Source organism: Bombina bombina, chromosome 10, assembly GCF_027579735.1.
Source record: "Bombina bombina isolate aBomBom1 chromosome 10, aBomBom1.pri, whole genome shotgun sequence".
In the NCBI taxonomy this organism is placed as follows: Eukaryota; Metazoa; Chordata; class Amphibia; order Anura; family Bombinatoridae; genus Bombina; species Bombina bombina.
In genome coordinates, this window is record NC_069508.1 from 16,627,002 (window position 1) to 16,654,649 (window position 27,648).

A 27,648-nucleotide genomic window follows, 5' to 3' on the forward strand; every position below is an offset into this window, starting at 1 on the left:
TTTGAAGTCAGGTGTACAAATTACCCTACATCCCCTGAGCCAGGGAAGGTGAATCTATAGACAGTTGGTGCCTATAGGGTATTTTATTATAGTGCATAATAAATGATTTGCATATGAATCCGTGTTATATATCAGCAAGGAATATTTAATTGTTAATAGGTGTTATGTTTTAAAAATAAAAATAAACTTTAATGTTTTGTTAGAAGATTGTTACCATTTAACTCATTGTCATATTACACTGTGAGAAAACAGTAAATACTCTGATTATGTAAATAAAAAGATAATTTAATTGTACTCATCTAAATGTGAGTATATATCTCTTTATCAAAAACAGGCCCTGAATTCATTAACCTCATGGTTGCTAGACTGGGATTTAAAAACACTTCTGTCAGCTAATGGGTTAAGGGTGCAATGTTTACAGAAGAACCTCTCTCAATTTCCCACATCCCATTCTCAGAGGTTTTCTCACTTTCTATCAATGAGAGGTGTGGTTCTTACCCAGAATATCATTTTCAGTGCTCTCTGTGTTAGGATTGGTTAAGAATAAATATTATAGTATTTCCAATCCCAGTCCCAAGTGTTGGACACAAATTCTTATTCTATCTGAAACCTCTTCTCACAAGCTGAGCATGAAAACTCAACGCAGAATACAAGAAATGATTAAATTACACACAACTGTGTTCCTAGTTACACTCTTATGCCAGGTATTTTTATTTCTGAATATAAGTTCTACAGGTTAAATATGTTCAATATGAGTATAGAAACTGTATGGTTTAGTTTAACAGTAAGGGTCAGTGAATTATAATCTCTGCAATAATATATAACATATCCTGCATAATATAATCTCATAGAATTCAAAATGAAAATATCATAGTTGTGCAAAGCTAGAAAGCATTACAGTAATAATGTACAACTGCACACTAATGTTGTAATAATACTGTGTTTTGTTTTAAATCTAAACATATTATCTTCAAAGGATTTGTTCTGTTTTTCCTTTCAGATGTCCTCTGGGCAAAAAGGTAAGTTTATCTATCCAATGTATTTCTTATTCAAACATAATATATATTAACATATACTATTGTTTACCTATCTGTCTGTCTGTCTGTCTGCCTGCCTGTCTGTCTGTCTGTCTGTCTGTCTGTCTGTCTGTCTGTCTATCTATCTATCTATCTATCTATCTATCAATCTATCTATCATCTATCTATCTAACTAGCTATCTATCTATCATTCTCTCTGTCATCTATCTATCTATCTATCTATCTATCTATCATCTATCTATCTATCTATCTATCTATCTATCTATCTATCTATCTATCTATATCTATCATCTATTTGTCTGTCTGCATTTCTGTCTAATATATATATATATAAATTAACCCACACTCTTAAGCCTCCTAACTTCTCAATAATAACCTTTGTATTTTAAAATTTTTTAAAATGAGAGTAATATTTGCTCTCTGAAAAGTAATTTAATAAAAAGTTTTGTATATACGTTCAATTATTTGTAATTATTGTTTTTTTCTTTAGATTCAACATTTCTGCTTTGGGATATCTACATTTATGACAATTACTTTATGCAGTTTGAGGATTTAAAATTACATGATTAATAGATTACATGATTAATAGATTAAATGATTAATAGATTACATGATTAATAGATTAAATGATTAATAGATTAAATGATTAATAGATTACATGATTAATAGATTAAATGATTAATAGATTACATGATTAATAGATTAAATGATTAATAGATTACATGATTAATAGATTAAATGATTAATAGATTAAATGATTAATATCTTACATGATTAATAGATTAAATGATTAATAGATTACATGATTAATAGATTAAATGATTAATAGATTAAATGATTAATAGATTACATGATTAATAGATTAAATGATTAATAGATTAATAGATTAACATATACTATTGTTTACCTATCTATCTATCTATCTATCTATCTATCTGTCTATCTGTCTGTCTGTCTGTCTGTCTGCCTGCCTGCCTGTCTGTCTGTCTGTCTGTCTGTCTGTCTATCTATCTATCAATCAATCTATCTATCATCTATCTATCTAACTAGCTAGCTATCATTCTCTCTGTCATCTATCTATCTATCTATCTATCTATCTATCTATCTATCTATCTATCTATCTATCTATCTATATCTATCATCTATTTGTCTGTCTGCATTTCTGTCTAATATATATATATAAATTAACCCACACTCTTAAGCCTCCTAACTTCTCAATAATAACCTTTGTATTTTAAAATTTTTAAAATGAGAGTAATATTTGCTCTCTGAAAAGTAATTTAATAAAAAGTTTTGTATATACGTTCAATTATTTGTAATTATTGTTTTTTTCTTTAGATTCAACATTTCTGCTTTGGGATATCTACATTTATGACAATTACTTTATGCAGTTTGAGGATTTAAAATTACATGATTAATAGATTACATGATTAATAGATTAAATGATTAATAGATTACATGATTAATAGATTAAATGATTAATAGATTAAATGATTAATAGATTACATGATTAATAGATTAAATGATTAATAGATTACATGATTAATAGATTAAATGATTAATAGATTAAATGATTAATAGATTACATGATTAATAGATTAAATGATTAATAGATTAAATGATTAATAGATTACATGATTAATAGATTAAATGATTAATAGATTACATGATTAATAGATTAAATGATTAATAGATTAAATGATTAATAGATTACATGATTAATAGATTAAATGATTAATAGATTACATGATTAATAGATTAAATGATTAATAGATTAAATGATTAATAGATTACATGATTAATAGATTAAATGATTAATAGATTAAATGATTAATAGATTACATGATTAATAGATTAAATGATTAATAGATTACATGATTAATAGATTAAATGATTAATAGATTACATGATTAATAGATTACATGATTAATAGATTAAATGATTAATAGATTACATGATTAATAGATTAAATGATTAATAGATTAAATGATTAATAGATTACATGATTAATAGATTAAATGATTAATAGATTAAATGATTAATAGATTACATGATTAATAGATTAAATGATTAATAGATTAAATGATTAATAGATTACATGATTAATAGATTAAATGATTAATAGATTACATGATTAATAGCTTAAATGATTAATAGATTAAATGATTAATAGATTACATGATTAATAGATTACATGAAGATGTGGGTTCCTAGGTGAAGCTTCTTCTACTTAATGTGTCTTTCTGTATGATATGATATATAATGTGTGTTTCTGTATGATATAATATATAATGTGTGTTTCTGCATGATATGATATATAATGTGTGTTTCTGCATGATATAATATATAACGTGTGTTTCTGCATGATATGATATATAATGTGTGTTTCTATATGATATGATATATAATGTGTGTTTCTGTAGGATATGATATATAATGTGTGTTTCTGCATGATATGATATATAATGTGTGTTTCTGTATGATTTGATATATAATGTGTTTTCTGTATGATATGATATATAATGTGTGTTTCTGCATGATATGATATATAATGTGTGTTTCTGTATGATATGATATATAATGTGTTTTCTGTATGATATGATATATAATGTGTGTTTCTGCATGATATGATATATAATGTGTGCTTTCTGTATGATATGATATATAATGTGTTTCTGTATGATATGATATATAATGTGTGTTTCTGCATGATATGATATATAATGTGTGTTTTCTGTATGATATGATATATAATGTGTGTTTCTGTATGATATATAATGTGTATTTCTGTATGATATAATATATAATGTGTGTTTCTGCATGATATGATATATAATGTGTGTTTCTGCATGATATAATATATAATGTGTGTTTCTGCATGATTTGATATATAATGTGTGTTCTGCATGATATGATATATACTGTGTTTTTCTGTATGATATAATATATAATGTGTGTTTCTGCATGATATGATATATAATGTGTGTTTCTGTATGATATGATATATAATGTGTTTTCTGTATGATATGATATATAATGTGTGTTTCTGCATGATATGATATATAATGTGTGCTTTCTGTATGATATGATATATAATGTGTTTCTGTATGATATGATATATAATGTGTGTTTCTGCATGATATGATATATAATGTGTGTTTTCTGTATGATATGATATATAATTTGTTTTCTGTATGATATGATATATAATGTGTGTTAATGTATGATATATAATGTGTTTTTCTGTATGATATGATATATAATGTGTGTTAATGTATGATATGGTATATAATGTGTTTTTCTGTATGATATGATATATAATGTGTTTTTCTGTATGATATGATATATAATGTGAATATTATTATTAGTATCTGTGTGTGTGTATGCATGTGTGTGTGCATGTATATCTGTGTGTGTGTAAGTATATGTATGTGTGTGTATGTGTATATCTGTGTGTGTGTATGCATGTGTGTGTATGCATGTGTGTGTGTATGTATATATGTGTGTGTATGTGTATATCTGTGTGTGTGTATGCATGTGTGTGTATGCATGTGTGTGTGTGTATGTATATATGTGTGTGTATGCATGTGTGTGTGTATGTATATATGTGTGTTTGTGTGTATGCATGTGTGTGCGTATGCATGTGTGTGCATGTATGTATGCATATGTGTGTGTATGTATATATGTGTGTTTGTGTGTGTGCGTGTATGCGTGTGTGTGTATGCATGTGTGTGTGTATATGCATGTGTGTGTGTATATGTATATGTGTGTGTATGCATATATGTGTGTGTGTATGTATGTATGTGTGTGTGTGTCTGTGTATGTATGTTTGTATGTATGTATATGTATGTGTGTGTATATGTATGTATATATGTGTGTGTATGCATGTGTGTGTATGTATGTGTTTGTGTGTATGTGTATGTATGTGTTTGTGTGTATGTATGTGTTTGTGTATATGTATGTGTTTGTGTATGTATATGTATGTGTGTGTGCATGTATATGTATGTGTGTGTGCATGTATATGCATATGTGTGTGTGTGTGTGTGTGTATGCATGTGTGTGAGTGTGAATGCAAAATATTTAAAACTGCTTAGAACTTGGGAATAGACAAACTGCATTAATGGACCTTTTTGTGTTATGTTATTTAGACTGCCGGATAGTAATGCTGCTTATTTAATATAGATAGACTTCTTCCAAAATACTCCCCGAGCAACAGCATATGTAATGTGTGTATATGTGTAGAGATGTGTATAACTGTGATTGTTAAGTTCAGCTAGCCAGAGGGATAATATGCTGATGATCATTATACCAGTGGCACATTGTATAGGTGACACTTTTCTTCATTGGCAGATCTCCAGATCACTGGCATAACATGTCCCAACTCCGCTCAGCTTCAGATTTTCTGGAACTCCACTTCCAGTCAGGTGTCATATTTTATGTTGGATTTGCGAGTGGTGAACAATTCAGCCATCCCTGCTGTTAGTATTTTCAGCACTGGGTCCTCTCGGAACAGAACGGTGCAGGGTCTACGAGCAGGAACATTCTACAACGTGACACTGAAATCCTACTCTGCTAATAGTGCACTGCTGGGGACAACCTGGGCACAGTCACAGACAGGTCAGTATATTGCTGCTATACATTGTCTCTATATAGAGGCCTATACATTACAGGGCTTTCAAACTCTTATTAGTTTCTGCAATGAGTTTCATAAGCTCCAAAACTCATCCTAAATGGATGTTATAGTTACAGGAACTTCTCAGACACAAAGATATAAGTAAATACTTGTAGCCATAGCTAAACCCAGCCTGGTACTAACACATATAGGGTCAGATTATAAATGCCACGCTAATCTTGTTTCACTTGCTAACTGCGCTCAAAGTAAAAAATGATCACGTCTCAGATTAGCAGCGTGGGCATTACAAGGTAAAAGTAAAACGTTAGCGAATGAGCGAAAAGACTGAGGTGCGCTAAATTCAGGACTTTGGATATCACTAACACGTTCTCTCCATAGGCTTCTAAGGGGCACACTAAAAAATCTAACAGTTATCGCTCTCTTGCAAACCTGACACTGCGTTAGACCAACTGTTCTAAAACAGAAGTGAATTAGAAATACTTGAAATTCCTATATTCTTCACATCGAAGAAAATCTTATTTTTATTTTTAAATATATATATATATAGCAAGCTTCAACAAATTCAGAGGCAAACCAGGTTTTCTTCAAAACAATTAGTCAAATTTATTGACGTTTCGGGGAACAAAACTCCCCTTCTTCAGAACACAAATAACACACACAAACCGTGCTTAAATAGAGTGAAACACAAACAGGTACCTCCTTCTTCCTGTCAAAAAAGGCGCCAAACTGACATCATGATAAGGGCTATTGGTAGTTTAGTTTAAGGAGTGTTTATTATTTTTTATAATTTTAGATAAAAAATTTTTGTAATTTAAAGTGAATGTAAAGATTCATCAAGTAGTGCCCGGTTTTTAAAAATACTATTAAAAAACAGGTGCACTTTCATTGATGAAACATTACATTGTACCATATTTATAGAAATACTTACCTCTTCGTCTTGAAAGCTGATCCAGCGCTTTGCCAGCCCGCTGCAAGCCTCTTCCTACGTCAGAAATGACGATTCCGGCCTTCCTCTAATAACGGCGTTGCTTTAGGTAATGCTTCCCCCGGGGGGGGGGGGGAAGCCATGATTGGAACATGCCGGAATTGTCATTGCTGACGTAGGAAAAGGCTTGCGACGGCTGGAGCGGCTTTCAAGATGAAGAGGTAAGTATTTCTACAAATATGGTGCAATGTAAAGTTTCATCAATGAAAGTGCCCCTGTTTTTAATAGTATTTTTAAAAACCGGGCACTACTTGATGAAACTTTACATTCACTTTAATGTTAGGTTTTATTATTTTAATTGTAACTTAGTATTGGGGTTAATTTAGGGAGTGTTAGCTTACAAACGCAATTATAGTATAGATATATATATATACTGTATATACAGGCAGTCCCTGGGTTACAGACATCCGACTTAAGTACAACTCGTACTTACAAACGGAGAAAATGAAGCTTTAGCGCCAATCCTTCTTTCCAGCATAACCCAAAATACTCAAAATCAAATCATCACAAGGAAAGAATGTGATGTGAAATTTCCTGAACATGGGCACAGATAGCAAAACAAACTTTTCCCTATGCTATCCAAAACTAGAAAAATGTTTGGCTAGAGTTTCACCTAAAAATAGCGCCTGTTCCAACTTACGTCCAAATTCAGCTTAAGAACAAACCTACAGAACCTATCTTGTTCATAACCTCTATCCCTTTTAACTATTTTAAAACGTTTTTATTAATATTCAAATTACATATTTTTTTTATTGAAAAAATGTATATATGTGTGAAATAGTTTATTTTAATGTGGTTTGGAACATTTATTTACAGTTTACTTTAGGTCTGAAATTACGCTAAATATTTTAGCGCAGTTTTGGTTTTTGCTCGAGCGCAAACTATAACTTGTAATCTGAGAACAAGTTAGCGCATTTGTAATATTCATTAAAAGTATGGACAAGTATCAAGTTGCACGCTAATGTTAGCTCAGTCCAGAGATATTGCGTCCCGCATTATCATTAAAAGCGCTACTTATAATCTGAGCTTTAGTCATTTTTGTTTATTTCAGATTATTATTATTCTAACTATTACAGATTTTTGTTATCTGAAATGGATCACCAACACATTTTTATGCTGGCGGAGAGAGTCACGGCAACCAATAAGGCTTTGCAGGCAGTCTGTCCTATTGTAACAAACATGTTCTTTGTGTTAAACAGTTTTAAAGGGACAGTTTTACCTATTTTTTCTGTCCTTTAATTTGCTCCCAATGATCCAGTTTAGTTTTTAAAGTGTATTCAATTGTTCACAAATAGCTCCTTTGCCTTTATATCAGCATTTGAAATAGCAGATTTTGTCTGTGGTAATAATACCTATACTGAAACTTTTTATACACAAGTATTGGCTATAGAAAAGCTGTGTAAACATAGTTTGCAGAAAAAAACTCCACTCTCTGTGGGTGTGGGAGAGCTTAGTAATAAAATGCAAGTTTTTAATCATTCTCTCTAAGAACTGAGCTTTGGTATACAGACAGATATGTGATAAGGACGCATTTGTGTGTACAGAAAGTGATAAAACAAGATCTGATTTCCCTGCAAGCTAAACCCATTGTAATGAGTTGTGGTTTTAAAGAACAAAACCAGATATTTCATGTACAAACATAAACAAAAAAGAGCAATTTCTCACACATTTTACACTCTGCACATTAAAGGGAAAACAATGTTATAGTACACTGCCCCATAAATTTGACTTAGCTATAAGGGATATGAAACTCAGTATTTCTATTATCAAATTTACTTTGTTCTCTTGGTATCCTTAGTTGAACAGAACACAAGTAGGCTCAGTAAGGTGCATGTGTTCAGAGCACTTTATGCAGAATGCTTTTAACAATGTTGTACACTCATGAGACCAATAGATGGCAGCAGTGTGTGTACAAACAGTTGTAATATAGTTCTGACAATGTGCACACTGCCTACCAATGTATGCTTTTTAACACAGAATACCATGAGCACCTAACATGTTCTATCTACATCATGAAATAAAAAATGTCCCTTTAAGTGATAAATGTTCGGCACCATCTAAAACAAAGTACTTCAGAATGTATCACAGGGCTTTTTAAAAAAAAAAAAAAAAAACAGACGTTCCTGTGCTGAATAAAACTAGTCTTTTCTGTATGAGCCGTCCCTGTCAGCCAATGAACACTAGAGTCCCAGGACACAGTCATGCACTTCCTGTTAGCTTTACATTACATTTAAACAGGTACAGTAAAGTCAGAATTAAACTTTCCTGACCTAAGTATCCTTTGCTAAAAAGCAGACCTAGATAGGCTCAGGAGCAGCAATACTGGGAGCTAGCTGCTGATTGGTGTCTGCACATATATGCCTCTATTAATTGGCTCACCAGATGTGCTCAGCTAGCTCCCAGTACTGCATTGCTGCCCCTTCAGTAAAGGATACCAGGAGAACAAAGCACATTTGATAATAGAAGTAAATTGGAAATCTGTGTATAATGATTTGGCCTATTTGAATCCTGAAATAAATAAATTGTGTTTCAGATCCCTTTAACAACAGAACAAAACTCAGTACATTATTACTATTGGTATTGTGGGTAAGAGATTAGTAATTGTTTTGCCTTTATCTCTCAGTGCCAGCGACTCCCCAGATCATCTCATCCAGTGGTATCTCCAGCTCGGAGATCACAGTCACATGGGCAGCACAGGTGGGAGCCAATTACTACTTTCTGCTGATAACACTGGGATCAGAGAGCATCAATCAGACGCACAGCACCCTCAACTGTACCGTGGTGGGACTACAGCCCTCAACTGTCTACAGCCTGACATTATACGCTGTGAACTCTGCAGGATCAAGCGCAGCCAGTAAAAGCATGACGGCTCTCACATGTATGTACCTGCCTAATGTCACATGACCTATTGCATATCCCTTGATTATCATCATTTTATTAGGGCACCAATGTAGTCAGCTGAGCTAGTACTGACTCTCACATGTATGTACCTGCCTGATGTCACATGACCTAGTCACATGACCTATTGCATAGCCCCTGATTGTCATCATTTTATTAGGGCACCAATGTAGTCAGCTGAGCTGGTACTGGCTCTCACATGTATGTACCTGCCTGATGTCACATGACCTAGTCACATGACCTATTGCATAGCCCCTGATTGTCATTATTTTATTAGGGCACCAATGTAAGTCAGCTGAGCTGGTACTGGGTCTCAAATGGTGATTCATCCACAGTACAGACTTTTCTAATCATTCCTGGGTGCCGCAACCACCGATGGGAACCTATCCATAGTCGCCCCACCCACATCGGGATGTGGTACCCTCTGAATTTAGAACACTAAACTACACCTTTACCAACCTCTCTATAGACTTTACTGTAGTTACCACCAGTTTACAACAACAATGAAGTCTGGGCCAGTATTAGGTGATGTTGTATATCAGTGTAACCATCTGCACATCTCTAGAGAACTGACCAATCAGATTATATCTCTGTTTATCTGTGCAGTGACTCCCCCACCAGTCAACATCACACTAATTCCTGTATCAAGCTACTCAGTGGAATTAACATGGTCAAGTGTCAAGAATGCTCTAATGTATGGAATCTACATCTATGAACAAGGACCACCCAACATGCTGGTTGTAATCAGGAAAACCACGTCAACTAATATAATCCTAACTAACCTGCTTCCCTGCACTAAATATATTTTTGCAATGGTGTCGTACAATTGGTTTTATACAGCTGGGGAGGAAAACCGTGTGCTGCATGTGACCGGAAGTGAGTCTTTTGGTTCATCAGATCTATCTGTCTGTCTGTCTATCTATCTATCTATTTATCTAACTATCTATCTGTCTATAATACAGTATCTATCTATCTACAGTATGTATTTATACAGTATCTATCCATCTATCTATCTATCTATCTATCTATCTATGTATGTATTTATACAGTATCTATCTATCTATCTATCTATCTATGTATTTATACAGTATCTATCTATCTATCTATCTATCTATCTATCTATCTATCTATCTATCTATCTATGTATTTATACGGTATCTATGTATCTATCTATGTATCTATCTATGTATTTATACAGTATCTATGTATCTATCTATGTATTTATACAGTATCTATGTATCTATCTATGTATCTATATATGTATTTATACAGTATCTATGTATCTATCTATGTATTTATACAGTATCTATGTATCTATGTATCTATCTATGTATTTATACAGTATCTATGTATCTATCTATGTATCTATCTATGTATTTATACAGTATCTATGTATCTATCTATGTATCTATCTATGTATTTATACAGTATCTATGTATCTATCTATGTATCTATCTATGTATTTATACAGTATCTATGTATCTATACAGTACATATCTGTATTTTTCTTTTTTTTGTTCCTCCCAGCACTTGATGCCCCACGTGACCTCACAGTGCTCTACTCCAGTAATGTGGCATCTGCAGTGGTGTCCTGGCATTCCAGTGTTGGAGCTTCATTTTACGTGGCCAGTGCCAAATCAGAGCATGCGCATGAGGTGCGCTGTAACACGTCCTCTAGCAGCTGTGAGATTCAGGGACTCCTGTGTGAGCAGAAATACTCAGTCAGCGTCACTGCAGAAACTGAGAGCTGCAGTAACAACATGAGTGGAAACATAACGCTGGCGACAGGTACTTTTATCTGCACTCCAGGTCACTTAGTAGATTCTGTTATGCCCCATGTCATGGGGGGGATACATAGTTCAGACCTATTAGTGACAATATGTTTAGCAGGAGGGAGCACTGTACACATGAGCTACACATTATTTTACACACTGTTTTCTTCTGCTTAGATATAAGGACAAAAATCCCCTCCCAGACACCAATAAGTCAGTGAACACCTCAGGGTAATATGCTTATAATGTTACTGACTTAGCACCTGTTGGGACTGACCCTTTAAATCTGCTGACGGATAACTTAATAAGACCATGTCTCATTGTCTACTCACACAACACGTATCATGTTTGCTTGAGAACCCTCTGTACAATATCTGTATGCTGCTGCGAGAATGTATTAGTCACATAGAAGCTGATGACCTAAAGCTCTCCGCTCCAGCGAGATGATCTAATACGCTTCGTCAGTACCGCGAGGTCCCTGAAAGACTTTTTAAAAGGGAATTTTTTCTTGAGAGTTGTTTATCTCTCTATGCAGAGTTCTGGGTGTGAAGGAGAGACACCTATATTGCAAAATAATGTTCAGAAATAGCCCCAAAGAATTGATGAGATTTCTCTCTATACCGGCGAGTTCTTAATCATCAGGTCCAGTCGTAATGATCACATTATGCTCTGATAGATAACGATGACAGTTGGAAACCCTAGGAGAGAAATTGTATCCTACTACGTATCCTAATGTTTTATTGCACCTTGTATCATTTTAAACTGTATAAATACATTGAGGCCCATTTATCAAGCTCCGGACGGAGCTTGAGGGCCCGTGTTTCTGGCGAGTCTTCAGACTCACCAGAAACAGCAGTTATGAAGCAGCGGTCTAAAGACTGCTGCTCCATACCCTGTCCGTCTGCTCTGAGCAGGCGGACAGAGATCGCCAGAAATCAACCCGATTGAGTACGATCGGGTTGATTGACACCCCCCTGCTGGCGGACGATTGGCCGCGAGTCTGCAGGGGGCGGCGTTGCACCAGCAGCTCACAAGAGCTGCTGGTGCAATGCTGAATATGGAGAGCATATTGCTCTCAGCATTCAGCGAGGTCTGTCGGACCTGATCCACACTGTCAGATCAGGTCCGACATACCTTTGATAAATATCCCCCATTGAAGTCAATTCATGAAGTGCACTGTATATGGGCTTACAACAAAATGAAATAATTAAATGCTACAACTGCCGCTAATTAAATGAAATAGTATGGTGGAAACCCAGGGTAACGCACCAGCATTATTATTACATTGGGCGTTGGTGCCTTAGATCCGTCATTCCTGTTATTGGGCTCAAATTGCTGCTGCAGTCAGATACATAGAAAATGTCATCAAACTTCTAATCTGGGCCTGATTCTCTAAATTTCATCAGCATGGAGAGAAGTATCACGCTGACCTTCGCATGGGTAGTCCTCATTGTGTCTCAGTGATTAGCGAGATGCCTCACATAGAAGTAATGACTCTCTCTGGAATAGAAAATCTCCCAGGGGGACCAAATATGACAGGTAGCACCCACCACTAATTACATTTTTTTACACAAACAAATTTGTGTTTTTTTCTGTGTACTTTACTGAACATTTGCTACTAGTTTCATATACATTTTTTAACCAGTAATTAGTGCATTGTGTATTTTTAAAACAATCTCACCAGCTTACATTTGCCAAGATAAATCAGTGAGATCTGCAGCATAATATGCTTACAGTAAATACAATGAGACCTGTTATACATTTTAGACACGCCCCTGTTCATTCCACTCACATCAGCTGTGAGAATATTTTTTTAATAGAAGAGTAATGTAAGCATTGCTTTTTTTTACCTTCTGGTACAGTGAATACGTTTTTACTGTGTATATTAAATATAATTGTTTTTCATACCCAAACGCCACCAATCACCACATTCGGAGGAGCCAATCTTGGCAGAAAAGAAGGCTAGCCACTCTCACATTTTAGTATAAAGTTCCTTACCATTAAAGTCACTTAGGGAAACACATGTAGCAGGGTTAGCCTTGATAAATCAGCCGTTCTGAGAATAAGAAAATCCACAAGTGCTAAATTACATGAAATGAGGAAAAACATTGTTGCATTACACTTCATGCTTTTTAAACTGCTTATTTAACTGAGCTATATATAGTAATATATATCTCTTTCCATTGCAAACAGAAATGTAGGATACGCACCTTAGCGAGATACACAACTTGCAATAAAAAGTAACATTTACAGATAGAAAATCCTGTGAAAGTCCTGAAAGCCCTGGCGGATCTTTTTAGATAATTTAGCCTTGGCTAAGAGCTTTAGTGAATTGGTACCCAGGTGCAATGTTCATTTAGAAGCTGATTCTGAAAATAAAATTTAACATGAAAAGTTTGCACAAATTATGGTTTTTAGGAGCAAAAACTACAAACTTTCTCCTATAATATATCTTTAATAAAACCAATCATCTTCTGGTAAGTAGAAAAAAGAACAGCCAGTAATGACTTTTTGTTTTAATCATATTGAACAAGTTGTGTCTCATTAAGGGTTTGTTATTCTTTCAGTTGTAGTTGTTTTCGCTTTTTTCTTCTCACAGCCCCGTGCTCCCCGGAGAATGTCACCGTTGTACGTGACTGCGAGATCAACACTGTTAGTCTGTACTGGAATCCAGTTAAAGGGGCCCTTAAATATACAGCGTCTGCGCTTGCCTTGGATGGCAACAAAGTAGAATGTTCCAACCAGGACACCAACTGCTTCTTTTTAAACCTGATGTGCGGAATGGAGTATGTCATGAGTGTTTCTGCCTTTGATGGAACCACAAATGGTACTAGCAGTCCTGGCATCAAAGTACAAACTGGTGAGAAGTGCACATGCGCCACAGTCAAAGCTTAAAGGGACACTAAACCCAAATTTGTTCTTTCATGATTCAGATAAAGCAGCAATTTTAAGCAACTTTGTAATTTAATCCTATTATCAATTTTTCTTCATTCTCTTGCTATCTTTATTTGATAAAGCAGAAATCTACGCAAAGGAGCCGGCCTATTTTTGGTTCAGCACCCTGGATAGTGTTTGCTTATTGGTGGGTACATTTGGCTACTCAATAAGCAAGCGCAACCCAGGTGCTGAACCAAAAATGGGCCTTTTCCTAAGCTTTATATTCCTGCTTTTTAAATAAAGATACAAGAGAACAAAGAAAAATAGATAATAGGAGTAAATTAGAAAGTTACTTAAAATTGCTACTCTATCTAAATCATGAAAGAACAAATGTGGGTTTAGTGTCCCTTTAATCATAGATCAGGATTAAATTCAATATAAAGAGACATTAAACCCCAAACTGAGTTCCCCATAAAATATGTTTTCTTTTTATCCACAGTAAAAATAAGAATTTGTAATGAAATATTGAATATCATTTTAGTTTCATATTATTTTTATGTCATTTATAATGTAATATCACTGCACTGTAGATTTAACATTGTGTTTTAAAGGGACATGCAAGTCAAAATGATAATGTTATGACTCAGAGCAGCAATTGTAACAGACTTTTCAATTTAATTGTATTATCTCATTTGCTTTGTTCTCTTGGAATCCTTTATTGAAAATCACACTTAGGGAGGCTCAGGAGCAGCAATTAGTTGAGGGCTAGCTGATTATTGGTGGCTACACACATATGCACATTGTCACTGGCTCACAAGGTGTGCGCACCTAGCTCCCAGTAAGGCATTGTTGCTCTGTGGCTGGTTTTATCTATGTATTTAACAAGCAATAGAACAATAATAAAATGCACGAGCACATTACAGCAAGTTCTTTAAAACTGAGAAAATTTCAGGCTCTGCTGTTGAGTCGGTATAAATGGAGCCGTAAGCTACCGAAGTGGCCGACAGCTAAAAGTAGTTTACGGCTCAATTTTAGCACCAAGATTCCATAGAAATATTTTGCGCAGTCGCTCTTTTCGTGTATGTGTAAGTTAACATTCCGTTAATGCTTCCAACCAATGTCGGATTCGATAAAAAAAAGCGACATAGCAGGTTTGTTGCTATGGTAACCCGACCTGACACTGTAAAAGTTACATTTAGCACTTGTTGTTGACCAGGTTGTTTGCATTAAGCTGTGGCTTTTAATTGCAACATATATGTATTATATGTTTAAAGAAAAAACACAGATGCCTTTATCATAACTTTTTAGAATTTTTTTTAAATTCTTGTTTTTGGGCCAAACTGCCGGTGAAATATCCATTCATATGACCATTTGGCTCATGATACAATTTTCTCAGGTATGTTCCACCTTCAAAAAACACTTAAGGGCCAGCATATATCAGTCACACACTGGCCGTTTTTCAATTGCTGACTTTTGTAGGTCACAAAACAAAGATACATTAAATTTTTGAAATGTTGTTTTATTTAAGGAAAAACATATTTTTAAATGTATTGATAAATGTAATATTTAGTGCTGCCATAGGCATAGGCCTACATAGAATTCTGGAGATATGTTCTTGATTATATACATATTTATATTTAATAAAGAACTTTACTCCAACTCGTCCAATACCTGGTCCTGCGCTACAAATAACAATAAATGTATACGGTAAAACACTTGCATTGTTTGCAAACTAATATCTAAATGAGAACTAGTTAACAAAAGCTAATTTTTTTCACTTTTACACCCAGTGGAGCATGCCGTAATGTTTGCGAATTTAGCGACAGCTTCTGACAGTGTTTTACCTGTTTGGAAACCGGGTGTAATTTTGCCCTTTGTGGCTTCTATTATTTTCTATGGGACGCATAATTTTTCAGCAGCTGCCAGTAATGGTGGAAAATGCGCCGCTGGAAACTGTCGATAATAAAATGCTTTGTGACAGCAGTTTTTTTTTTTTTTTAGATAGTGTGAAAAACCATTCATGGCTCATTGGAAACGAGACCTAATTTACCTAAAGTCTGTTTCAGTTTTTGGCAGCAGCAGCTTGAGTTATAGACTTTTGCAGCCCTTGGCATTCCCCAGTTAAACTGACCTCATCTGACATTTTTTGTTGGGTGAAAAGTTACAGCTTTGGGGATAGACCTCAGAATCTTTGTTCCTTTATTGCTACAAGAATGGGTTTGGTAACATATCTCAAAACATTGCAACAGTAGCATAATATCTAAACATTGTATTTGTATTACACAGAACACAAATACATAATCATGTAAAAAACAAATATAGGATCTGTGTTTTGCCTTTAAATTACCAAAAATGTTGCATTAAAAAAAAACAACAAAAGACAAATGCTACAAAACCTCAAAGGGACAGTCTACCCCAGAATTTTTATTGTTTAAAATATAGATAATCCCTTTATTACCCATTCCCCAGTTTTGCATAACCAACACAGCAACTTTCTAATTTACTCCTATTATCAAATTGTCTTCATTCTCTTGGTATCTTTATTTGAAATGCAAGAATGTAAGTTTAAATGCCGGCCCATTTTTGGTGAACAACCTGGGTTGTCCTTGTTGATTGGTGGATAAATTCATCCACCAATAAAAAAGTGCTGTCCAGAGTACTGAAACCAAAAAAAGCTTAGATGCCTTCTTTTTCAAATAATGATAGCAAGAGAACGAAGAAAAATTGATAATAGGAGTAAATTAGAAAGTTGCTTAAAATTTCATGCTCAAACTGAATCACAAAAGAAATATTTTGGGTACAGTGTCCCTTTAATACACTTTTTACCTCTGTGATTACCTTGTATCAAAGCCTCTGCAGACTGCCCCTTATCTCATTTATATTAATATATGTTTTACCTCTGTGATTACCTTGTATCTAAGCCTCTGCAGACTGCCCCTTATCTCATTTATATTAATATATGTTTTACCTCTGTGATTACCTTGTATCTAAGCCTCTGCAGACTGCCCCTTATCTCATTTATATTAATATATGTTTTACCTCTGTGATTACCTTGTATCTAAGCCTCTGCAGACTGCCCCCTAATTCAGTTCTTTTGACAGATTTTAGCCAATTGGTGCTCACTCATAGTTAACTCCACGGCGTCAGCACAATGTTATCTATATGGCACACATTAACTAACGCCCTTTAGTTGTGAAAAAAATGTCAAAATGCATTCAGATAAGAGGCGGCCTTCAAGGGCTTAGAAATTTGCGTATGAGCCAACCTAGGTTTAGCTTTTAACTAAGAATACCAAGAGAAAAAAAAACAAATTTGATGATGAAAGCAAATTGGAAAGTTGTTTAGAATTACTTGCCGTATCTGAATAATGAAAGTTTATGTTTGATTAGACTGTCCCTTTAATTTGTTTCAAATCTAGTGCCAGAAATGTATTTAGACATATACTTGCAGGAAAAGGATAGTCCCGATATCCCAGAGAGTATATTACTGTAGTGGGCTGTGGTACTTTTTAGTGGATGTTTATATCAGTACAGCACAATGTTTCCTCCTAGCGGTTCTCAAGACCTGAAGGTCTATTTCTATCTATCTATTGGGTACTTATAGAGCGCAAACTAATCACCCGTGAGGGTCTCAAGGCGCTAAGGGAAGAGGATAGGAGGAGGGGGGAGGGGATGGGCGTTCAGCGGAAGAGCCAGGTTTTGAGGTCCTTTCTGAACTATTTAGCCGGTATAACAGAGAACAAGGAGCCACAGAGCATATTATACAAATATGGCTTTTCTAATGAGATTGAGTTTGTACTTGTTCCTTATATTGACCTATGTCCATTATCCCACACAGCTCCCTGTGACCCCTCTATCCTGATGGCCAATTCCAGTTGCCAGGACAGCAGCCTCCTTGTTTCATGGGCACAATCAGAGGGAGCCCTTTACTATATGGCAACAGCGCTGGGCAGCAGTGGGACCACATATAACTGCACATCACTGAACACCAGTTGCAAGATTATGGGGCTGCAGTGTGGGGAGAGCTTGTCTGTTGCTGTAGTCGCCTACGACAATTCATGTCCGAGCACCATGAGTAACAGCAAAGAGGTGGTGACAGGTAGGGAGAAGCTGTACCAGCCAATACAGAGATGTGTCATTAGGCATAGTATTTATACGTGTTTATAGGGAGGTGTTTTATAGGCAAAAGGAGGAGTTATAGGGAGGGTTATATAGTACAATAGGAGGAGTTATAGGGAGGGTTATATGGTACAATAAGAGGAGTTATAGGGAGGGTTATATGGTACAATAGGAGGAGTTATAGGGAGGGTTATATGGTACAATAGGAGGAGTTATAGGGAGGGTTATATGGTACAATAGGAAGAGTTATAGGGAGGGTTATATGGTATCATAGGAGGAGTTATATGGAGGGTTATATGGTGCAATAAGAGGAGTTATAGGGAGGGTTATATGGTACAATAGGAGGAGTTATAGGGAGGGTTATATGGTGCAATAGGAGGAGTTATAGGGAGGGTTATATGGTGCAATAGGAAGAGTTATAGGGAGAGTTATATGGTGCAATAGGAGGAGTTATAGGGACGGTTATATGGTGCAATAGGAGGAGTTATAGGGAGGGTTATATGGTGCAATAGGAAGAGTTATAGGGAGAGTTATATGGTGCAATAGGAGGAGTTATAGGGAGGGTTATATGGTGCAATAAGAGGAGTTATAGGGAGGGTTATATGGTACAATAGGAGGAGTTATAGGGAGGGTTATATGGTAGAATAGGAGGAGTTATAGGGAGGGTTATATGGCACAATAAGAGGAGTTATAGGGAGAGTTATATGGCACAATAGGAGGAGTTATAGGGAGAGTTATATGGTGCAATAGGAGGAGTTATAGGGAGGGTTATATGGTGCAATAGGAGGAGTTATAGGGAGGGTTATATGGTACAATAGGAGTTATAGGGAGGGTTATGTGGTGCAATAGGAGGAGTTATAGGAAGGGTTATATGGTGCAATAAGAGGAGTTATAGGGAGGGTTATATGGTACAATAGGAGGAGTTATAGGGAGGGTTATATGGTAGAATATGAGGAGTTATAGGGAGGGTTATATGGCACAATAAGAGGAGTTATAGGGAGAGTTATATGGCACAATAGGAGGAGTTATAGGGAGAGTTATATGGTGCAATAGGAGGAGTTATAGGGAGGGTTATATGGTGCAATAGGAGGAGTTATAGGGAGGGTTATATGGTGTAATAGGAGTAGTTATAGGGAGGGCTATATAGTGTAATAGGAAGAGTTATAGGGAGGGTTATATGGTGCAATAGGAGGAGTTATAGGGAGGGTTATATAGTGTAATAGGAGGAGTTATAGGGAGGGTTATATGGTGCAATAGGAGGAGTTATAGGAAGGGTTATATGGTGCAATAGGAGGAGTTATAGGGAGGGTTATATGGTGCAATAGGAGGAGTTATAGGGAGGGTTATATGGTGCAATAGGAGGAGTTATAGGGAGGGTTATATGGTGCAATAGGAGGAGTTATAGGGAGGGTTATATGGTGCAATAGGAGGAGTTATAGGGAGGGTTATATGGAGCAATAGGAGGAGTTATAGGGAGAGTTATATGGTGCAATAGGAGGAGTTATAGGGAGGGTTATATGGTGCAATAGGTGGAGTTATAGGTAGGGTTATATGGTGCAATAGGAGGAGTTATAGGGAGGGTTATATGGTGCAGTAAGAGGAGTTATAGGGAGGGTTAAACAGGGCAATAGGAGGAGCTATAGGTAAGATTATATGGTGTAATAGGAAGAGTTATAATGAGGGTTATATTGTGCAATAGGCAGAGTTATAGGGATGGTTATATGGATCAATAGGAAGAGTTATAGGGAGAGTTATATGGGGTGAGGTGAAGTTATAAGGAGGGTTATATGGAGAGAATACAATTATTTTTGTGACTGAAGCAGAAAATTGTAATAGAAATTATAGCCATAACTCACTTTCCTTGTTCCTAGGTCCTTGTGCACCCAGACATATTACAGCCCTGACTGACTGTGTTGACCACTCCAGCCTCATCCAATGGGAATACAGTGAGGGAGCCATTTCGTATACAGTTCATGCCAATGCCAAAGACTTACCTGAATACACCTGTAAATCATTTGACCTGGGCTGTTCCTTTACTGACCTGCCATGTGGTCAGATATTCAGTGTGTTTGTAACGGCATCTAATGACCAATGTGACAGTGCTCCGAGTCCCCTTACTGAGATCCGGACAGGTAACAAAATCTTCTTCCACAGACCAGACCCATGGGTGCACTATTATATATAAATACACACATAGACATATACACACATGTAGATACATATATGCACTTATAGATACACAAATGTGCATATAATACCTATATACACATAGAGACACATACACCCATATAGATAACACATATGCATATAGATACCTATATACACATAGACACCCATATAGATAAACACATATGCATATAGATACCAATACACACATAGACACACATACACCCATATAGATACAATCATGCATATAGATACAAATATAGGTACACATGCACACATATACACTTATAGATACACACATATGCATATAGATACATATATAGGTACACATACACACATAGATACACTTATAGATACACACACATGCATATAGATACACATATAGGTACACATACACACATAGATACACTTATAGATACATGCATATGTATATAGATACACATATAGGTACACACATACACACATAGATATACGTATAGATACACACATATGCATATAGATATATATTTTCAAATAGACACACATACACACATATGCACTTATAGATATATGCACATATAAACACATATACTTATATAGATAAGCATAAAGATACACAAATGTACTTATAATTACACACATACACACAGAGACACATATACACACATACATATATACACACACATATACATATAGATACACATATGCACTTGAAAATACATTGATACTTATATAAATACATAAATATATATATATATATATATATATATATATAGAGAGAGAGAGAGATAGATGCACCCATACACATATGAATGCACTTATAGATACACATATACACATATAAATACACATATACACATATAAATACACATATACACGTAGAAACACATATAAATATACATATACATGTACAAACATATATACACATATAAATACAATACACATATACATATACATATATATGTAGAAACACATATACACATATATAAATACACATATACACAAATAAATACACATACACTCATATAAATATACATATACACGTAGAAACACATATACACATATAAATACACATATACACATATAAATACACATATACACGTATAAATACACATATACACATATAAATATACATATACACGTATAAATACACATATACACATATAAATATACATATACACGTATAAATACACATATACACATATAAATACACATATACACGTATAAATACACATATACACATATAAATATACATATACACGTAGAAACACATATACACGTAGAGTCATACACATATAGATATACATATATATACATATAAACGTACAAACACATACAGTATACACATATAAATTCACATATACACATAGATATACATATTTATAGATGCTTTAAGTTTAATCACAAACGGCTAGATTTAGAGTTTGGCGTTAGCCGTCAAAAGCAGCGTTAAGGGGTCCTAACGCTGCTTTTTACCGCCCACTGGTATTTAGAGTCAGGCAGGAAAGGGTCTAACGCTCACTTCCCTACCGCGATTAAACCTAACACTACACTATCATTAAATTAATTAAATAAATTAACTACAATTACCTAAAATAAAATACAATAAAATAAACTATTCTATAATACAAACCCCCCCCCCCACTAAATTACAAAAAATAAAAATGAATTATGAGCAGTTTAAACTAATTACACCTAATCTAAGCCCCCTAATAAAATAAAAAAGCCCCCCAAAATAAAAAAATCCCTACCCTATTCTAAAATACAAAAGTAATCAGCTCTTTTACCAGCCCTTAAAAGGGCTTTTTGCGTGGCCTTGCCCCAAAGTAATCAGCTCTTTTGCATGAAAATAAAAATACAATACCCCACCAACATTACAACCCACCACCCACATACCCCTACTCTAACCCACCCAAACCGCCCTTAAAAAAACCTATCACTAACCCCCTGAAGATCTCCCTACCTTGAGTCGTCTTCACTCAGCCGAGCCGAATTCTTCATCCAAGGGGCGCTGAAGAGGTCCATCATCCGAGAGAAGTCTTCATCCAAGGGGCGCTGAAGAGGTCCATCATCCGGCTGAAGTCTTCATCCAAGCGGCAAAGAAGAGGTCTTCCATCGGGGCGATGTCTTCTTCCAAGCGGCATCTTCAATCTTCTTGCTTCAGGATCCATCTTCATCCCGCCGACGCGGAACATCCATCTTCCCCGACGCCTACTCGACGAATGAAGGTTCCTTTAAGGGACGTCATCCAAGATGGCGTCCCTTCAATTCTGATTGGCTGATAGAATTCTATCAGCCAATCGGAATTAAGATAGAAAAAATCTGATTGGCTGATGCGATCAGCCAATCAGATTGAAGTTCAATCCGATTGGATGACCCAATCAGCCAATCGTATTGAACTCGCATTCTATTGGCTGATCGGAACAGCCAATAGAATGCGAGTTCAATACGATTGGCTGATTGGATCAGCCAATCGGATTGAACTTCAATCTGATTGGCTGATTGCATCAGCCAATCAGATTTTTTCTACCTTAATTCCGATTGGCTGATAGAATTCTATCAGCCAATCGGAATTGAAGGGATGCCATCTTGGATGACGTCCCTTAAAGGAACCTTCATTCGTCGAGTAGGCGTCGGGGAAGATGGATGTTCTACGTCGGCGGGATGAAGATGGATCCTGAAGCAAGAAGATTGAAGATGTCGCTTGGAAGAAGATATCGCCCCGATGGAAGACCTCTTCTTTGCCACTTGGATGAAGACTTAAGCCGGATGATGGACCTCTTCAGCGCCCCTTGGATGAAGACTTCTCTCGGATGATGGACCTCTTCAGCACCCCTTGGATGAAGAATTCGGCTCGGCTGAGTGAAGACGACTCAAGGTAGGGAGATCTTCAGGGGGTTAGGTTTTAAGGGGGGTTTGGGTGGGTTAGAGTAGGGGTATGTGGGTGGTGGGTTGTAATGTTGGGGGGGGGTATTGTATTTTTATTTTCATGCAAAAGAGCTGATTACTTTGGGGCGAGGCGCCGCAAAAAGCCCTTTTAAGGGCTGGTAAAAGAGCTGATTACTTTTGTATTTTAGAATAGGGTAGGGAATTTTTTATTTTGGGGGGCTTTTTTATGTTATTAGGGGGCTTAGATTAGGTGTAATTAGTTTAAACTGCTTGTAATTCTTTTTTATTTTTTGTAATTTAGTGTTTGGTTTTTTGTATTATAGAATAGTTTATTTTATTGTATTTTATTTTAGGTAATTGTAGTTTATTTAATTAATTTAATGATAGTGTAGTGTTAGGTTTAATTGTAACTTAGGTTAGGATTTATTTTACAGGTAATTTTGTAGTTATTTTAACTAGGTAGCTATTAAATAGTTCTTAACTATTTAATAGCTATTGTAACTAGTTAAAATAAATACAAAGTTGCCTGTAAAATAAATATAAATCCTAAAATAGCTACAATGTAATTATTAATTATATTGTAGCTATATTAGGGTTTATTTGATAGGTAAGTATTTACTTTTAAATAGGAATAATTTAATAAATTTTAGGAATATTATTCCGTTTAATATAAATTATATTTATGTTAGGGGGTGTAAGGGTTAGGGTTAGGTTTAGGGGTTAATAACTTTATTATAGTAGCGGCGACGGTGCCGGCGGGAGATTAGGGGTTAATAATTGTAGGTAGGTGGCGGCGATGTTAGGGAGGGCAGATTAGGGGTTAATACTATTTATTCTAGTGTTTGTGAGTCTGGAGTGCGGCGGTTTAGGGGTTAATACATTTATTATAGTGGCGGTGAGGTCCGGTCGGCAGATTAGGGGTTAATAAGTGTAGTTAGGTAGCGGCGACATTGGGGGGGCAGATTAGGGGTTAATAAATATAATATAGGGGTCGGCGGTGTTAGGGCCAGCAGATTAAGGGTTCATAGCTATAATGTAGGTGGCGGCGGTGTCCGGAGCAGGCAGATTAGGGGTTAATAATAATATGCAAGGGTCAGCGATAGTGGGGGCGGCAAATTAGGGGTTAATAAGTGTAAGGTTAGCAGTGTTTAGACTCTGGGTTCATGTTAGGGTGTTAGGTGCAGACTTAGAGAGTGTTTCCCCATAGGAAACAATGGGGCTGCTTTAGGAGCTGAACGCTGCTTTTTTGCAGGTGTTAGGTTTTTTTTCAGCCAGCTCAGCCCCATTGTTTCCTATGGGGATATCGTGCACAAGCACGTTTTAGCTGCTTACTGCTACCGTAAGCAACGCTGGTATTGAGGGTTGAAGCGGAGCTAAGTTATGCTCAACGCACCCTTTTTTGAGCCTAACGCAGCCCCTCAGACAACTCTAAATACCAGCGTTGTTGGAAGGGTGCGCTGGGAAAAGAAGCAGCGTTAGCTACGCGGGTCTTTACCGACAAAACTCTAAATCTAGCCGAAAATGTTATGTTCTCTGTATATTTAGTCAGTACAGTAGTTTATTTCTGACCTATTTGCTATTTCAGCTATATCTGCTTTCACCTCCCACATGATAATAATCATTTTATTTCCTTAGTGCCATGTGTTCCACAAAATGTAAGAAGTGAAGTCATTTGTGACCCAAACGTTCTCCTTGTCACCTGGGCACAGGGCGCTGAAAATGTGACATTTGTGGCCTCTGCCCAAGAGAGTGATTCTGTATACTACAATTGTACATCCCAGGAAAACTCGTGTGAAATTAGTAATATCCACTGTGGTCAGATTTATTCTGTGTCTGTCCGTGCGGATAATGGTCGGTGCACTTCACTCTCCAATGAGACAGCTCCGGTTTACTCAGGTAACAAAGAGCTGTTACATTTGCTTTGGTTGAACCTTATATTTGTCATCTCTACATGATACATTCATTATAGTGTACACATTTTTATCTATTTTTTTCCGTTTTTTTTTTTTATGACAAGTCACTGTCTGCCAATAAGTGAGAACCCTGATGATCAGCCAGTGAGCAAGCAGTCCTTAGGGCTAAGTTGCAGTTCCTGTTTATGTAGACATTGTTTTCATGCAAAATGTAATCATAGTCATGATGGATTTTTCCCCAGCAATTTCTGTTTCTTTAGAACTTACCAAAGAAACATAGATATTGATGGCAGATAAGAATCCTAGGCCCATTAAGTCTGCCCATATTTCCTATGAAGTGAAGCTTATTTAGTATGTTTAGATAGTTGTATGCTTATCTCAGGCATTAATTAGTATATAGGATATCCTTATGCTTATCCCAGGCATTAATTAGTACGTAGGATAGCCTTATGCTTATCCCATGCATTAATTAGTATGTAGGATAGCCTTATGCTTATCCCAGGCATTAATTAATATGTAAGATAGCCTTATGCTTTTACCAGGCATTAATTAGTATGTAGGAAAGCCTTATGATTATCCCAGGCAGTAATTAGTATGTAGGAAAGCCTTATGATTATCCCAGGCATTAATCAGTATGTAGTATAGCCTTATGATTATCCCAGGCATTAATCAGTATGTAGTATAGCCTTATGATTATCCCAGGCATTAATCAGTATGTAGGATATAGCCTTATGCTTATCCCAGGCATTAATCAGTATGTAGTATAGCCTTATGATTATCCCAGGCATTAATTAGTATGTAGGAAAGCCTTATGCTTATCCCAGACAATAATCAGTATGTAGTATAGCCTTATGCTTATCCCAGGCATTAATCAGTATGCAGTATAGCCTTATGCTTATCCCAGACAATAATTAGTATATAGGATAGCCTTATGCGTATCCCAGGCATTAAACAGTATGTAGTATAGCCTTATGCTTATCCCAGGCATTAATCAGTATGTAGGATATAGCCTTATGCTTATCCCAGGCATTAATCAGTATGTAGTATAGCCTTATTATTATCCCAGGCATTAATTAGTATGTAGGATATAGCCTTATAATTATCCCAGGCATTAATTAGTATGTAGGAAAGCCTTATGCTTATCCCAGGCAGTAACTATTATGTAGGAAAGCCTTATGCTTATCCCAGGCAGTAACTAGTATGTAGGATAGTCTTATGCTTATCCCAGGCATTCATTTGTATATAAGTTAGCCTTATGCTTATCCCAGGCATTAATTTGTATATAAGTTAGCCTTATGCTTATCCCAGGCATTAATTTGTATATAAGTTAGCCTTATGCTTATCCCAGGCATTAATTTGTATATAAGTTAGCCTTATGCTTATCTCAGGCATTAGTTAGTATGCAGTAGGATAGCCTTGTGCTTATCCCAGGCATTAGTTAGTATGCAGTAGGATAGCCTTATGCTTATCCCAGGAATTAATTAATTAATTAATATGTAGTATAGCCTTTCCCAGGCATTCATTTGTATATAAGTTAGCCTTATGCTTTTCCCAGGCATTAGTTAGTATGTAGGATAGCATTATGTTTATCCCAGGCATTCATTTGTATATAAGTTAGCCTTATGCTTATCCCAGGCATTAGTTAGTATGTAGGATAGCCTTATGCTTATCCCAGGCATTCATTTGTATATAAGTTAGCCTTATGATTATCCCAGGCATTAGTTAGTATGTAGGATAGCCTTATGCTTATCCCAGGCATTAGTTAGGTTGTAGGATAACCTTATGCTTATCCCAGGCATTAATTAGTACGTAGGATAGCCTTATGCTTATCCCATGCATTAATTAGTATGTAGGATAGCCTTATGCTTATCCCAGGCATTAATTAATATGTAAGATAGCCTTATGCTTATACCAGGCATTAATTAGTACATAGGATAGCCTTATGCTTAACCCCAGGCAGTAATTAGTATGTAGGATAGCCTTATGCTTATCACGGGCATTAATTAGCATGTAGGATAGCCTTATGCTTATCCCAGGCATTAATTAGTATGCAGGATAGCCTTATGCTTATCCCAGGCATTACTTAGTGCATGGGTAGCCTTATGCTCATCCCAGGCATTAATTAGCATGTAGGAAGACCTTATGCTTATCCCAGGCATTAATTAGTATGTAGGATATCCTTATGCTTTTCCCAGGCATTAGTTAGTATGTAGGATGGCCTTATGCTTATCCCAGGAATTAATTAGTATGTAGGGTAGCCTTATGCTTATCCCAGGCAGTAATTAGTATGTAGGATAGCCTTATGCTTAACCCAGGCACTAATTTGTATATAAGTTAGCCTTATGCTTATCCCAGGCATTCATTTGTATATAAGTCAGCCT

At 35.8% G+C, this 27,648-nt stretch overlaps 1 protein-coding gene across 1 annotated transcript in view; it reads left to right on the forward strand.

Annotated features, from left to right (window-relative positions):
• The first annotated feature begins 599 nt into the window (after positions 1-599).
• The window catches only part of LOC128641237 (uncharacterized), a 121,865-nt gene continuing 94,816 nt past the window's right edge, over positions 600-27,648 (forward strand). Inside the window, exons 1-10 of the mRNA XM_053693824.1 lie at positions 600-704; positions 1,001-1,019; positions 5,388-5,654; positions 9,279-9,533; positions 10,160-10,429; positions 11,081-11,341; positions 13,925-14,185; positions 18,040-18,300; positions 20,192-20,452; positions 24,990-25,250. Of these exons, the coding sequence (XP_053549799.1) occupies positions 630-704; positions 1,001-1,019; positions 5,388-5,654; positions 9,279-9,533; positions 10,160-10,429; positions 11,081-11,341; positions 13,925-14,185; positions 18,040-18,300; positions 20,192-20,452; positions 24,990-25,250 (2,191 nt within the window). The 5' untranslated portion in view covers positions 600-629. The remainder of the gene's footprint in view (positions 705-1,000; positions 1,020-5,387; positions 5,655-9,278; positions 9,534-10,159; positions 10,430-11,080; positions 11,342-13,924; positions 14,186-18,039; positions 18,301-20,191; positions 20,453-24,989; positions 25,251-27,648) is intronic.